We start from the raw sequence: 17,281 nt of genomic DNA on the forward strand, positions 1-17,281 counted from the left end.
CCATAAAATTCTTACAGAAGATTTTTCCTTCTTGCAGTTGTTTATTAGAAACAAATTTCGAAAAAAAAAGAATTAAAACCTGTCTCTGTGTAGCAGGAAGTAAGAAGGAAGTCATGAGCAGAGGTCTCCTTCACTTCCCCATCAAGTGTCTAACATCAGCCTAACAATCAAAGGAAAGGATGCAATGGCTGGATGAGTTCATTAAAATGTACACAGTCTTTTACTCAGTCATAAGGGATTATTTATGGCAGATAATTGAAATAAATTGCTGTTTTGTAGGTGTCCAGTACAAACAATATTTGGGCTTTAAGGGAGAAATTGCAGTGTGGATTGGATGCTATCCTGCATCTATGACTAATATTTTAACTTCACTGATAGAATAATTTGACTGGAATATAAATTAGTTCTGATGAAACCAGCCTGCTTTCTGTTTGATATTCAAAAAAATCACATTATACACCTACAAGTTTGATTTATGATCTCTCTGACTTTTTTTCACCTGAGGTCCTAATCTTATGAGTCTCTTTTCTCTCAACTCCTGTTGAAGAGAGGCTACTTAGCTGATCCTGTACCTCTGGGAAAAGATTATTTGCCCTTATACCTGAAGATCCTTTTCTAAAATGCCCTTCAAATTGGTTTTGCTTCAAAGCATGTATGCTAGTGGCTGCTTGCTCCTGCATATGCTATTACAGCTGGAATGATTTTGTATAGACTTATGGTCTCCTATGAGTAACACTTAATTAATTGGAGGGATGTCTCATTTGTGAAAAGGTTTGAAAGCACCTCAGTGAAGACCTGTTCTGGTCTATTTCTCAGAAGCACGTACTTTCTTGTGAGGTACAGTCACTCCTTGCTACACACTCACCCCTCACTACCCTTTCAATTAAGCCTGGTGAAGTCCTAGTTCCACTGAAGTCAGTGACAAAACAGTTCCTGACTTTGCTGGGGCCACGACTTCCACTCTAGTTATGTTTTCTGGTACTCCAGCAAAGCCAGAGAAGAAAGGATATGAAATTAAGCAGTAGAGTAAAAAGAACCAGAGAACAAGATGATTATTTTGGGGAAAAAAAAATAACAGCTTTTGTGGGGTCCTTCATCCACCAAGACCCAGGAAAAAAAAAAAAAAAAGAAGTTATTTTCTAAGAAGAAAAATGCTCTGGAAGTCTTCTGTAAGGGAAGACCACAAATAAAATAACAGGATATATAAAATGTTATTTCTGCTTTGAGTTCTTTTGTTCAGCAATTTGAAATATTTATGCTGCATTAATTGCTCACAGCTAGAACAACGTATCAAAAGACACAGATAGAGGACTAAAAAGAAAGGAAGAGAAGGAGTTGTTCTGCAATACTTTGCTACAAATAAAGTTGTCCCTTTCTGATGGCACAATTAGAAAATTGGCAAAAGGTGACTTTTCTTCTTTCTATTTTTACAAGAATGCAGTTTCTAATGTCAGGTACGTACATTAGAAACACCTAAAGGAATAGTGTGTTCTGACCTACAATATTAATTAATTAATCAGTCAGCACCATGTAATCTTGAAGTTGCTCTGCAATATTCTACTCTCAACCTGGCTTAGAAGTATTTCAGCCTAGAATCAATTTGGTTTTGTGCTGGCATCTTGCTACACTTTTTCTCACCCAGTCATCAGATCATATTTTTGTCTTTCACATTTTTCTTCCCTTCCTCCACATGTACCCAGTGAAAGTTCTGTTCAGGCTGTGCTTGCTCTGATGAGCAGACCCTCATTGCTTCTTTCAAGCGAGGTCACCATGTCCTGGGAGCTTTTTGTTCTGCTCAAAAGGCTTCCACAATGCCACTGAAGCATATTGTGCCTGTGCAGATGCTGCTGGGGAGTGCCTGCAGCACTTGAGTGCGGGAGCAATGTCGGTGTTTGCATTTTTGAGATGTATAATATATTTTCAAGCAATTCTGCTCATCTTCACTCCTGCTTCCCAGCATTCTGCCTCTCACTTCACTATTTCAAGTAGGTCATCAACAGCATTACTTATTACCCTCTCCCCTCTTCTCCATCATTCAAAGCAGGCTGTCCAGGACACAACATTCCTGCCATGCATGGGTCGCCTTTAAACCCTGTTCTAGAAATCTGCCTTTTAATGTGACCTGTGCAAGCAAATTGCCTACGTAAGTAACACTGTCACTTTTATAAGGGAGAAAAACATTATGAAGTGGCTCTGAAGTTTATGTGAGGCAACACAATATAGATGGTTCCCTCACGTGGAGAACTGCTGAACAAAGGCTGATGAAGTGCAAATGTCAAGAAAAAGTCTTCAAACCAGACCTTTCATTTTGGAACACGGCAGTGACAGTTATTAACACCATCAATCAGGTCGGAGCTATTGCTCTGGCACATACTCATGCCTACTGGGACTGACATAAGCACGAGAACAAGGCCATAGTTACAGGCAAAGAAAAAGCTCTTGGGATTCATTTTCTGTTGACTTGCAAATGTTTGGTCTCTGTATTTGCAGTGACTGTGCTCGAGATTGGTTTAAACAGCTCCCAAATAACACCTGCAGCCATTCGCACAGATATAAATGACTTGTGGTTTGGAGCAGTGGAAATTCAGCCCACACATTTCTCATGGGAGGAAAGATACAGGATGAAATTGCAAGATGGTAGAAATATCTGCTAATTCTCTCCTCAGCTTTCACTGTAGCAATGGAAGCAGAACAGCAAAGTGTATCACTCAAGATGAGCTGTAGTGTTTTTACTTTCACACAGAAACTCCCACAACGTCAGTGTAACTTCCAAGAACACTGGACCTGATGAAGTCTGGTTTCCTAAGGACTTCTGTTGCATGGCTGACTGACTTGGGAGTTTAATAAGATCCAAGTGTGAAATGAAGTTTCCCTGTGAATGGGGCATTTATTACAACCTGAGTAGAATCTCTGGAGTTTAATAAAAGAAAGCTTATGCTGCAATATTTCCTTTTGAAAGGGCACTTTAGGTTTCTGTCCTCCAACTGGATTAATATTTTTATGTAACATGTAGGAATTTAATTTCTGTGAAGGTGGGTGTTTCTCTACCAATTTGTTTGAAATTGACCCAAGCTGTTAATTTACTGTGAGGAGAAGAATATAGACAGACAGATAGACAGACACACACGTGTTCTCATCTGCTATCAATAACCAAGCTAAAAAATATCAGTGTATCCTAGGGATGTGCAAACACAAAGAGAGTGAGTACATGTGAGATGAAAAGCAATCTAGGCCCCAGGTATAAAGCCATCAGGCAGTGAAACAGAATGATGATCCCATCTCTTTTCTTTCCCTCTCCATCCAAGTCCCTTCCCTTGGCACTTGTGGCTCAAGACCATGTAGGTGTCTGCTGAGGTCCTGGCATCAACAAGGAATGCTGAGCACATACACACAGATATACACATGGATAGTTCTTAAGAGCCATTTTCTTTAGGCTTGCTCTCTATTAACTAATTGAAGAACACTGAAATGATCTCTGTAGAGAAGAAAAGTCATCCAAGTTCTGAATAGGCTGAAGCAGTACAGAAAATGCTGGTGCACCATATAAACACTTCAACTGAGTGTCCCTTTCCTTCTAAATTCAGATTAAAATCCCTTCAGTGAAGTATTAGATCAAAGTAATTAGTCAGAGCTTGGTCGTTTATTTGCCACAACATACAATCTTTTCAGCCCCATCTGTCCTTTCCTCCCCTGGTTATGCAGAATATTAGGCTTAAGAAGGAGAAGGTGGTAAATAACAAATACATAATGATTACCGAGAATACCATGAAAACTGATGTTTGAACGAATTATGAAACCCTTCCACAATCAACTCATTTATTAAAGCAAATGTCTTAAAGCCAAAGCTTATCATTTATGGTGGTGCTTGCAGTGGACAGTTACTCTACATATTTACTCCAAGAGTACATTTCTGTACTTAGGTAAATTAAGAAATACTGATTTTGGGAAAGCTGTTGATTTTACTGTCAGAACAAATTTAGCTTTGAGAAATGATTTTATTAACCTATTTCATAAGTCTCTCTAAATACACAATTTGTGAGCAATCCACATTCTCTTGATTTAAATGCCATTTGTAACTTAGCCAAAAACTAATTTAAGTGGAGATCGGCCAAATTAATTTTTCATTTATGTTTATGCCATTCTGGAATAAACTCAGCAGTCTTGCAAGGATATACACTTGTTTCTAAGTGAAAATACCATTCCATTATTTTCATTTATATAATTCCAGATTGACATGCTTGACTTCAAGTGGATGTGATTATTTCATAGGCTTTTCTGGTTATCAGCAGCAATTTTAGAAGAAGATGACTGAGCAAATTTGATACAGTTACTTTTCAGAACATGCATTCTTGGTGTTTATTTCATGTCTATGATTTACTGTGTATGCAAAATACCTCAAAGATGTGGATTTTGTGAAAAATTTCAATAAAGAGGTTTACCTAAACCTCCTCAAAACAAAACCTCCAAACAAGAAAAGCTTCCAAAGACTTTATGTTGCAGAGTGTCCATATTGTGACTTCACTAACCAGTGAAAAATATACGAAAATTTATACAGTATTTCCCACCTTCGAAAATGAGATGGGTCACTTTGTCACTTTCTAGGGACAGGTTTATATGCCATAATTTATTATATTTTTGGGAACATTTACTGTTGTGCATTCACAATTTAATTAAAGACTATCTCAATTTATGGGTAAGACCAAGTCTTAGTTTCCCAGAACACTGACAAAATTGAAAAAATTTGAGAAATGTGCAGCCATATTTTCCTGCAGCATGGAAACACCTAAAGTGCTCATGGAAAAAAAAAAAAAAAAAGTGTTTATTCCTGCTTCTATGAAAGGGAGACCATACCCCAGATGAATGCTCTATGATATCTTTTTTCTTACTTATGATTCTGCAGAACACCATCCTCCATGGCACTGGAACTATGTTGTAGGGTGAAGTAAATGAAATTTGTTTCTGGCAAGTCGCCAATCTATGAAGAATTGGGATTTTAGAGCTATTTAAATCTACTTTACAAATTTAACACATTTAATTTCAGTCCAAAATGTTTACTTTTAAAATTTAGTTTTAATTAAATAAATAAATAATTTTATTTCTAAATTTGCCAGACCCCCTGCTGAGACTTATTTGCTAACGGGTAGTTGCATTTTTCAAAAGGAAACGAAAACTATTAAAAACTCTCTGTTTGAGATTTAGTGAGATATTTTCTTACTGAGCAAAATCAGCAAAAATTTGAACACAAATACACAGCACATATTACATTAGACAAATAAAGCAATTATTTGCACAGCCTGAGAGTGCAGATCCAGAAGGAGAAGGCAGGGAGCAGACGCTGCACCTGGCACCCTTCCCTGACCTCACAGATATCTAATCTGGTTATGGCTGCCCCAGGCAGTTGTTAGATGTATCCAAGAAGCAAATAAATGTGCTCCAGGCAGCTGTGGCTTCCATGAAGCATTGCTCCTGCCAGCTGGTGGGCAGCAGTGCAGTGGGAATGCTGCTGGCTGTCAGCTGCTGCTCAGCACCTGCAGGACTGCCTGGCCTCAAGAGCAAGAGCCAAGGTGGCCAGGAGCTGGATAATCTTAAAACAATTACCAGGCTAATTTAAGTTTGGGTTTAGCACAACTAAGCCAGTTGACCCTGTTCCACTTTATATGGAATAATTACACATCAACTGGACCCGAGAGAATACAAAGGCCTGTCTGTCTTAGAACAGGGAAGAGGAGGCTGAGGTTCCCTTCCCCACATTTGCAAACACATGGGGTCCACTGAAACACACTAAAGCAAAAGAAATTTCACTTCAACACGAAGAAGCACTTGATGTTGAATGTGGCAGAGCACTGAACAGCTGCCCAGCAAGGTTGTGGAGTCTCCCTCTCTGCAGACATCCAAACCCCCTGCAAACATTCCTGGTTCACCTGCCCCAGGTGACCCTGCCTTGGCAGGGGGGTTGCACTGGGTGATCTCCAGAGGTCCCTTTGAACCATCACAATTCTGTGATTTGATGACATGTGAAATGGAACACAGACACTTTTCCTGTTCTGATTCTAGTAATAAAATCCCTGAGTGCTGCTGCAACAGCAGCCTTTGATCCCTTCATTTGACCCTGTGAAATTTGATAATAACTAACCAAAACATTGACCCCACGTTCTTCAGGTATGTGAATGCAAGACCACAGTCATTTGCAATTACTCAAAATCTCCTTAGAAACAAGCAACAAGCTCTTACCATTGTTATGCAGTGTATTTTAACTGTGATTCTCCAGTTGTGAAGGACGGGGAAAAGGGCAGGGAGAAAGTGAAATGAAAAATTAACTTGATCCTGGTTATTAGCTGACACAGTCCATAATAGCTTAGTGTGTCACTTGAATGCCTCAAGATTTTTTCAAGTACAGCTTCTCCTCTGTTTTGAAGCTGATTAATTCAATTACTTATTGGCAAAGGCCAAGTCCTTCCTTGTGCTGTCTCTAGGTGTGGCTCACTGACTAGTCAAGAGTATAATTTATGTTTCTCCGTGATTATCCATATTTCTTTTTCAGCATAAACGAGAGATGTGATAAATTCTTTTACTCCTATTTCTTGTATTATTCCTATTTTTTTGCTCTTGACATAGGAAGTGAAAAGCATTTTGAGAAATTAAAATGAAATAGTTTCACCACAATATTGCTGTTGTGTAATTACTTACTCTAATACTCCCTCATCACTTAGAACAGATTTAGATGCAGAGTATCTATTTTTTTCATTTAATAGTTCAAGAAAATCAGTCTGAATGCTGGACTAAAGGAAAGCACTTTAAACTTCTGATTACTTCCTTAGAAGATCTATCTCAGAATAGCAAGCAACTACTTTACAAAAAGTAGTTTATAATCTTTACATAAGACCCTCTATACATTCACAGGCCATGTCTTGGGAAAAGAAATCAAGTGTAGTTTTACATTTATATACCTTAAAATAATCATGTGAGTGGAAGAACTACTCCATACTGTGCCATTCAGAATTATCTGACTCATCCAGCATATTCGATATACAATCTTGGTACAAGAAAGCAATCTGTCTCTACAGTGTATATCAAAGTGACAACACATAAAAACGAGGTGTCTACCTGAGTGATGTCCATCCCAGAGTCACAGCTCAATGGCTGGGTTGATGTGAGGCCATTTGAACCTATTATTGTTGTGATCACACCATTCTCATCAATTTTCCGTATCATTGTACCATCAACGAAGTAAATAAATCCATGCTTATCTACAGTGATACCTGGATGAAGGGGAAGGGTAAAAAGAGTGTTAGTACTGGTGTTATCTTGATTAAAAAATATGAGCTTAAAATGTTTCCTTTCTTCTTAGACTATGAAAATATGCAGATTTTAAAAAGTATGACTTTTTTTCCCCACCCATTACTATTTGAGGCTTATACAAACTGTACATGGAAAGTTCATACCCATCTATCATATTTGCTTTGAGTTTGAAGAGAAGGAGGGAAGATGTGAAGATGAAACAAAACAGCGCAGGCTTTGCTTTTAATGTAATTTTACATACATTGAACAAGGTTCTTCAATAACTTCATGTCTATCATGAAGTGGGCAATATTAGCTTTTCGAAAAACGTATCTTACAATTGGTTTTTCTTCATTTTCATTTTACTGTCTTCATTCTTATGCACAGACAACTTTTTAATTGCTGTACTCTCTGAATCATGAGAGTGTCTGAACAAGGAAGAAGCATCCACAGAAGGCCAAAGAGACCTGTTCTGATAGGGGCTGCATACAAATGGTGCAGACCAGGCTCTGCTCAGCAGGCAGAAGGAACAACTGTGCTGCAGGATGTATCACAGTGCAGTGCTGTCCAAAATGATGGTCCTTTGACTGGAACCAGGCTCATGACAGCTGTGGTCACAAGCAGGAGCTGGAGCAGTTCTCCCACTCCTGGATCTGCAACAGCTCCTGCAGCACTGCACTGAAGGGATAGAACTCCAATGCCAGGACTCTGCACAGAAAAGGTGACAGAGCTCTGGATTTCAGTGGGGCAACTGAGGAATGGAAGGTTTGCTCTGTCCCACCAACAGCTTATGCCACAACTCATGCCCAGCCTTGTTCTGCCCCAAACAACTCCCTTGCAGTTCTTCCTGCATTCAATTTGAACTATAAGTAAGACCTTATTTCCCTCAAATACTGAAAATATAACTAGAAGAGTACTTCTATTCATGTTAGACTTGTGAAATCCTTTCCACCAAAACTGCTCAATTTCTTGCTTTAAACTACTTCATAATTTCCCAATTAAAGTTGCATAACTTTGCAATTATAGCAGCTGCTGTGCACAGCCAAGCTATTTCAATAATGAATTTATGTTCTGCTACACAGAAATGAAAGGCAGAGGACCTGAACAGATGGTCTGGACAGTGGCTTATATGGTTCTTGATTTTTGTCCTCTACATTTAGCACTACTGAAGGCTGTAGGTACTCTAAGTCTACAAAACACTTATCTGTGGGCCAGTTTAGGATCCTGCACAGCAATTCCACATGCCATTAAAAAAGAAAAGTAGCCTCAAACGAAATTTCCTCAGCTTCCAACCCCAACTCCTTATATTTACATTATTTTTTTAATAATATATAGAAGTAATTACAGTTGGAGGAAAGGGAGACTAAGCAGTCTAGGGAACAGAGGCAGGACCAGGAAACCCTGATGCAGAGCATGCATCTCCCATGGGGTTGGGAAGAGGAGGCATGGTCTCCCCAAGCCCCTAAACATATCTTTACCTGGCAGCTGGAAATGCCTGGGGTTTGAGTTGGTTGCATACATAACTGAATGTAATATGCTTTCTCTTGCAGGGCAGGCTCTCAAGACAAACTGCCCACGACTGCTTCTGAGGCACCAATTCACCACAGGTGATGCTCAGGCACCTTGCAAAGGTCCAAGGGTATGATCACAATGTTCTGAGGGTATCATCACACAAAAAATCCAAAAGCCACAGCAGTTAACTTTAGTGTGCAACACTCCCTTCTGCATTCCAGCTCTCAGGTTATCAGAACAGTGTTGGGAGTTGTTGGGAGGAAACTAATTCTTTAAATTGCCAATGCAGTGTATCCATCTGTCTGTGAACTGCCCTTAGAGGAGAGCATTCACCAGCCTGCCACCTCCTCCACCCAGGACAAAGAGTGCCCATGGACTGCTCAGTGCCCAAGGTACAGGGCTAGGCTGCATCTCCTCATTACGTGAGATGGCTGAAGGTTCTGAAGGACAGATATCACCTGGGGAACTGAAATAATCTGGTGGGGGCTGGATGGGTCAGCTGGAGAAAACTAGGAGGTTAAAAAAAGGCTAAAGGAGGAGCAGACAGTCTCAAAGCCTGACTCCCTGCCAGCCTGAGAGCTCATAAATCGTGACTCTTTGGTACTGGCTCCCTCAGAGGATCTTCAGTCTTTAATTAGAAAGTAGCTGTGCCTTTGGAAACTCCAGAATGACTGGCAAGCTCTTGGCTGTCATCTGTTCCTGAGAAGTCCAAACCCAAAAGCCTGAAGGTGAGCTGAGGTAAGGAGCAAGTCTGAGAAGCAAAGAGGCTTGATTTGGTGTTGGGGGTAACATATTTTCCAGTTTTGGGAAGGGATGGTCCCTTGTACCTCCATCTCACTGATACTGCATCATGCAGCAATATTAGATGTGATCTGATTTGCTTTCCAGTGTGGTTCCCAAGCTGCAGTGAGGAAGCTGATGTGGGTGGGAAGGGCAGCACATGGGCTGTGTCTGAGCCTGCCTTTGCACAGGGGAGGTGCTGCATGGTCAGCGAGAAGCTTTGCTCCTCAGCTGGAGCAGATCCACACCACAGATAACACAAGGCCAGCATCTCTCACTAGGGCAAGTGCATCTTCTATTTGCACATTTTCCCTGAGAACAGATGGCTGTGTTGGCTGCAAACCATCCATTATATAAAAATCAAAAATTATGCTGCAATGAAATAAAGCTACTCAGCTGTGTTGTTGAATGGATTTCAAACATTGACTATTTAAGAAAACCAAGAATCTTTTAATGTTTCTAGCATTCATGTTGCTCTCCAGCCATTGCAGAAAAACACCCTCTCTGCAAGGGAAGGACATGTGCCATATAACATATGCAATGGCATAAATAAGCCCATGTCTTCAGTATTTGCACTAAATTCCTAGTCCTTCCTAATAAGCCAGTTTTTTCTTCAAGTACCAGTGAGTATATAGATGTTCTGCAATGACCTACTGCTTCCAGGACTTACAGCTCTACAGTAAAACAATGACTTTACTTACTTGAAAAAATCACTTATGCATTTAAGTCTTGTTGACAAATACTCTACATAAAGCATCCATTAGAAAACAATACTGATTTGAGGCTAAACTGTCCAAATTTATTCATTAGAGTTGGATTCATTAATGCTCCTGTCACATCTTACATGATGTTACATATAATCTGTATGCCAAGAGCTTATTTTTAATCCTTTTTCTGACGTACAGTGTAATGCAGAATCAAATCACACAGCACAGCAATTGTGCTTTAATCACCAAGGAACTGGGGGAGGAAACATGCACATGCTGAGGTTAATGAATTGCACTTGAGTATGAGTGGGAGCACTGCTCACCCCATGAGTTAGTAAGAAAGGTAATTTTTTTTTTTCCCCAGGAGAAGGAGATATAGTTTGTATTAGGCTCTCGGTCTGATTCTGTTTTTCTTTTTCTAAGGAAGTGTAGCATCAAGTTCTATGCCCAAATGATGTCTTTGACTTATTGCACAAATGCCAGACGTGCCATGCTCACATACAGATTTCTCATTAAAAACTGATTTCTGGTTAAAGACAAAATAAATCTCTGTGTCAAGACTTAGTCTTGTTGTTTGACTCAGAGCTGAGTATCAGTCTTGCTGAGTGACATAGTTGTGCTGAAGGACTGATTTTGGTCATATTTTAGTCAATGTAAATGTCCTACATTGGGCTGTATTTTGTACCTTAATGTGAAACAATAGTTTTTATGAAGATCTTTCTCCAGTGGATTTACATGCAGACATTTTGGAACAGCATTTATAACATTCAGAGGTATTTTAATCAGTACCATTTGAATTCTGTAAACTGACATTAAAAATTAACTGCCAGTAATGCTTCCAAATGTGGTCACTAATTATTACTACTAGAAAGACTATGCAGAAAGTTTTCCTTTTTATAACGATTTCCTTCAACAAATAATAATTAGTACAGGGGCTGGGTACACCCATGATAAACACAGGTGACTACAACCTCTCCTATTATCTGCACTCCAGAATGATTTAGTTAAAGGGTTATTTCCCTTGACAGATCTGCCTTAGTGCACATATATACACCATTATACATGCAAATAGAACTCAGAAAGCAAACTGATTGTTTTTTGTGTAGTTATGGTAGCTGTAAATTCAAAACACATATGATCATTCAGACTAGAAAATTTGGCATTTCAGGAGTTAAGCTTATAATGCTAAAAATGCAGATTAAAAGTAATTCAGTAAATTCCCTATTGACATTTTCTTTTTTACCCTATATCCCACACTTGTATTCTAAGAGATGCTTTTCTTGGGAACAAATCCTTTTCCAACATGCCAATAAAGAGCAGCTAGAACTACATGTTGCTAACTTCTAGAAATTCTACTTTACACCTTGCTCAGCTAAAAACTTACAAATGAGCATTCTATATTGAAAGCTTCTATTTAAACTTCTGAAGATTTTTTTAAAACAATATCTACAACAATAGGTGAGGGATGGATAAAAGAGAATGTCACCTTCTGCTGAAGAACAACTGTATTTAGAAGGAACTTGCAATTCTCCTAAAACTTTTAATAGGAAGAAGTGAATCAAATTAGTTAATTACCATTTTATGGTGCTAAAAGGGCAAATTGCATGCCATCCATTTCTAAACTTCTAAATTTCTTCGGTGCTTTTAATTAAAGCTGCCATCTAGGAACTAAAGTAATTTTATGCAATTAGTTATTTATAGGTTACCATAATACACCACTCAAAATATGATTCAAAAGTGATTTGCAGTCTGTTGCCTTGTGATCTTTGTCATCTTTACTTCCTTACTGTCTCAGCACTAGCTGCAAAATATTCAGTAGTTCTTTGTCAGTTAGAACACGACTTGAGCACTTGCACTTGAGTCTTGTTCTCTTTAGAGGCAGATCAGTAGACTTGGAGCAAACAGCATTTTTAACTACTGACTGTGAATGAAAATGTTCAGCTGCCAGCCTGAGACATGATGACTGGGGTCATCCTGCTGACATGGGTGAATGGAAAGGTGAATGATTTATGAATTCAGATGAATGTTGGATGCAATTTAGGAAAAAACCTGCTATCCAAAAAGTTTACAAGTTTCCCATACTTTGGAAATCATAGGTAGCTAAGGCTACTGAAGAGAAAAAATAAGGAATGAATTAAATGAATCAAAAATGGCATGAGATTTTTTTTTTTTTGCTGATTTTATGATGCATAGATGACAATGACTTGAGGCTGCAAATTACTTTTTCTAACTTTATATACTGCTAATGAAAAATCTCACCCCATTCTACTTTCCTTTTCAAACTCCACAGAAAGGTTAAAAAGGTCTTAGGAATTTAGAGAATAGTAAAGATTGCTGGAAAAATAGCATTAATCATTACCTTTGGCAAGCATGTCTGTTGTCACAAAAGGCTATAATAGGAATTTGGTTGTGCAGCCTACTGAAAGTAAAAGGAATCTTCTAGCTGAACAGGAGCAGTCCTAAATGGGCTACTGCCATTTCACAATTGTAAAGGTTTAGTCTGAGCAGCTGTTACAACTTTATTTACTTTAGAATGTATTGCTGAGAATGAGGAGCAACATTATTTCAGGATGCAATCTACTAGGATGAACACATCTTCAAAACCATGATTTTTAAAACGTAGTATTTCCTTAGTAAAGTAATTGCAAGCAAAATAGATAAAACTACACTGCATCAGAACTGATTTTTAAATTGTGCTTTCATCTGCATTTCTATCTCATGGCCACTGGCCTGAGTGAAAAAGTTCTTTGCTACAGCAATGGATAAGGTATTTTTGTGCATGGGATTTAGAACTTACTCTACCCTTCACCATTTCCCTGGTGCCTTCTTTGAGGTCACTTCATCTGCAGTGAGGTCAGGGCACTAAATTCACATACTCTATACTCAGTGTGCAGTCAAGTTTCTTGAGGCACTGACATGTCCTGAACAGACAGTGCATGCATCTAGCTCTAGACACTGACCTGAACCCAGGAATCAAAAAGAAGACACTTCAGAACCTTAAATGTTTACATCTTTAGATTTAGTCCTGGGGCTTCCAAAAGGTGTAAATCACTTCTGATGTTTAGGGAGGTATCACTGGCAGGACCCACTGTTTTCACAGAAATTACACAGCTTGCATTTCCAGCAGAGCTGTCCTGTGTGAATGCTGGTCACAGACACAATGGAAATTGGATGTTAATTGCACACTTTTCTTACCCTTCTGCCTGGGAGACACTGGAGCTCAGCAAAAATGTGGTAGCTTGATTGTCTCAAACTCTCACTGCCTCTGTCAATTATGCTTAGAAAGTCAAATCTATTTATAGGCCTAAAGCCTACTGATTTCAGAAAGGCAGGGTAGGTAAGTATTTAATGGTGTTGATTCAAGCATTGGCTTTGCAGGGCTAAGTACAAGTCACAAGTATTTCCACTCATTTTAGTGCTCCTTACTGCTCCAATACTCGATGACTAATCTAGTTAAAATCAGAACAATGATCCTCAAGTACCTTATCATAAATACTAATCAGGATTTTTAAAAGATAGTGCTGGTGACTAGATACACCATAGATAATTTTTATTAAAAACATCTACAAACCCACCAAACAGAATTCCCCACCCCAAAATTAAAATCTGTTACTTGGTAAAGTTCGAGTGATTGGAATTCAGTCAATGATGAATATCTTGTGTAGTTACTTCTTCACTTTCAATATCTTCTTGTGTAATAAATGTGTTCAGCTTGTCACAGATCTTATTTTATGTTCCCACCTTGTATCATTTCACATTCTGCTTAAGTGCTTGGTCATCTATTACATGACTCATTAGTCTGAGATCTCTACAGAAATAAAGAAAGTTGCAGTAAAAATAATATATTGAAGTCCAAATTTCAACTACATCAGCCATGCATGTTTAAAAGCATCTTTCAAAGTCAGCTCAACATACAATAGTGCAAGATTAATATTCACTAAGCCCTATCTCTAGTCCTTCACAGAGAATTGGAAACAGACTGAACAAAGCTACATGTGTTTGCCACCTGTAAAATGAGAATTGTGGAAAGATGAAATCAGAATTGATTAGTGTCACTTCATGATATTTTCCTGTCTGGCACTTAATTCCTGGTCACTAGGCAAAGGCAGTCTTGCCAAATAAAGATAATGAGAAATAAACACGTATGAAAGACTTAAATAATTAAATAACAATCTAGGACTCTCCTCAAACCTTCCTGTATGTTGAAGGAAGCAAAAAGATGAGTATGAGTTCAGAAAAGTCAAAGTCCTATTCAAAGCAACTTTCATCCAGAGAATTTGAATTTCCACCAGTTAAGCTTTGAGGATGATACTAAACAGGATTAAGTTTCACAAATGTTACACAGTAGGTATTTCTTATCAATTTTGCAAATGGATAAACAGAGTCCTCTAGATAAGCCCATATTCAGTTACAAGCAGCTAGTAGCAAAAAATTAAAAGTCCAACTTTTAAAATAGAATTGACCAAGATCAGACAACCACTAAATGGAGTCCTTTTTCACATACTATCTTTCTGTCAAGTAAGGGGGAGATTTTTCTTTCCTTTAAAATGGGAAAAAGGAATACTCAGGACAAAACCAAGAAGGCAAGCAAAGCAAAAAAGCTAATAATATTCCTGTATCAGCTTAAAAAATAAATGCAAATTATTAATTGAATAATGAATATTATCAGATTTCATAATAAATTGGCAACACTCTGTCTTCGTCTGGGACCTATTGCTGCACTGTAAAAATCTCAGCAGTTTCATACTAGAAACAATTAATTTATTTCTGTGGTCAAATTCTGTACCACACTGTGTCCAAGGCATTTTAAACAATGTTAAGAAGTTTTTGTGAAAATTTTCTGCTTCCTAGAGAAAATAGTTTTCTTTATACTGTTTGAATGTTATTTCAATAGAAACATGCCATCTTCTGACTTGACAAGTATTTCAAGAACAAGCAAAGTAAGTGACCTAAAAGAATCTTTAAAACTGTACTCAAGTATGGGAGACATCTCTGTTTCTTAATTAAGATCTATGGTTACTAGGCAAACACTTTATTCTAGTTTCCACAGTTGTTCAACCTCTTACAGTTCAGAGGAAAACAAGGAGCTGTAGCTACTGGGCTGTTACAATGCTCCACTGACCACACTGCTGGTGACCCTGATGCTGCATTTTGTTAGGCCCTGTACAAAAAGGGCATGTGGCAGTTCAGTCTTCCTCGAGATTAAAATAAAAAACATAACAAATTAATTTCAAAATAATTTCAAACAAATGTTATTTAGAGGACATGAATAAATCTAAAGCACCTGGGAGTCATTGCCTGATTTTGCCAATAAAAGTGTCATTGCCTGCTGACAATTTCTTTTTAATAATTGCTGGCTGGCTGAGAACTCCTGACTTGTCCTTTTATTCCTCATTTCTTTATGACTAGAACCTTCTATTAAGGAAGTAAGTATGAATATCTATAAAGTAAGCAGTGCATCACAGCATTTTCATTAACATTATTTCCCCACTAAGAAAATAAGACAGAACAACTGATTGTATTGTAATTGGATATAATTGATTGTAATCAGAAATAAAACATCTAACACTTTACAGAATCACACTTTCCCAATAAAGGGTCTGAAACCTTTTGTTTTCTACTATTTTTAGAAGTGATTCATGACATTAATTAGCTGGCCGAAGATTAAAATTTATTTGTACTTACCTCACACTTACCTTCTACCATTAAAGAAGTGCTAAAGTCACTATAATAACAATGTGTCTCTTGCTAAACCTCAAACCAGGATTATTTGCTTGTCTTAGAGGTATTTCCACCTGGATATACATTCTAATTTCCTACTGATGTACAGCCTTCCTTTATAGCTCATGGAAAACAATGAAACCCCTTTCTTTGAGCCAGCTGTGAGCAGGTGTGGGAGAAGCACAGCACAGCCCAGCTCTGCCCTGGGAGCTGCTGAGTACCCTTTGTTCAGGGATTTCAGTGGCAGCTGAGGGTGATCAGCTGCTTTACAGCACCAAATCCAGACTTTATCACACTTCTAATGCACACTGCAGGGGGATTAATTGTAGCTTTGGTGGGGATTCAAGGCTTCACATGCATTTTGCCTGTGACAATACTGGATGTACTCTAAAAGGGAGGCTGCAGTAAAATGCTTATTTCATGGGCAGCAGGGGAGATGCTCATCTTTTGCAAAGTGTGTTAATAAGAAAGGACAAAATAGAGCTCCCAATCAACTCGATTTTGCTAGCTAATTTGAACAGCCCTGACTTACAGTGTATGGTAAGCTCTGTCAACATTACAGTATTCACCTGATGCATAAAATCTAGAAAATGGACTTTGAAACCATATAATTTGCTTAAGAGTTACATGTAATTAAATGTTGCTACCTTGCAATTGAAAGCTAATGAAAGAGGAGTGTTGTCATACAGGGAAGAGTAATCAGAGGGCTCAAGCTGGAGCCTGCTGCCCATGAAGGACTGATTGTACTGCAGACATGAGAGTAAGCCTCATGAAGTGATTTGGCTCAACAGTTGGTTAAATCATGGCCATGCATGCAGTTGCATCTGAGTTCTTAAATAATGAAAGGCAATGACAGATGACCAACACTAAGTACCCCAGACCTGGTCTTTTCTTACCTCTTGGGCTGTTGAGAGAGGCCTCGGATGCCTTTCCACCATCCCCACAGTGACTCTGGTCAAAGGGAAGGCACTGATCACCTGTTCCTGCCACCACGTCTGCATTTTTGGCCAGATCCTTTGTTTCAGTGAGAGATTTTGCTTTGTAGACTTTTCTGGTGTTGGTATCTGATAAGTAAAGGGATTCTGACACTGGATCAACAGCCAAGTAATATTTATGTGCAGGACTTGTACTAAAACAGAAGAGAAAAGCATCAAAGTCAACTTGTTTTTCCTTTTATGTCTCTGTGGCAGTATAACAATTTTTCTCCTTATCTGAAGACACCAGCTCAGTGATCTGAAGAGGACAGAGGCAGAAGTGAGAGCAGCTCAAAACACCACCAGTGT

At 38.5% G+C, this 17,281-nt stretch overlaps 1 protein-coding gene across 1 annotated transcript in view; it reads right to left on the reverse strand.

Annotated features, from left to right (window-relative positions):
* The window catches only part of TENM1 (teneurin transmembrane protein 1), a 310,397-nt gene that overhangs the window by 36,491 nt on the left and 256,625 nt on the right, over positions 1 to 17,281 (reverse strand). Inside the window, exons 22-23 of the mRNA XM_079318538.1 lie at positions 16,895 to 17,127; positions 7,105 to 7,259 (exon numbers count right to left, since the gene is read on the reverse strand). Coding sequence (XP_079174664.1) covers positions 7,105 to 7,259; positions 16,895 to 17,127 — 388 coding nt within the window. The remainder of the gene's footprint in view (positions 1 to 7,104; positions 7,260 to 16,894; positions 17,128 to 17,281) is intronic.

This window comes from Erithacus rubecula, assembly GCF_903797595.1.
Source record: "Erithacus rubecula genome assembly, chromosome: 15".
Taxonomy (NCBI): domain Eukaryota; kingdom Metazoa; phylum Chordata; class Aves; order Passeriformes; family Muscicapidae; genus Erithacus; species Erithacus rubecula.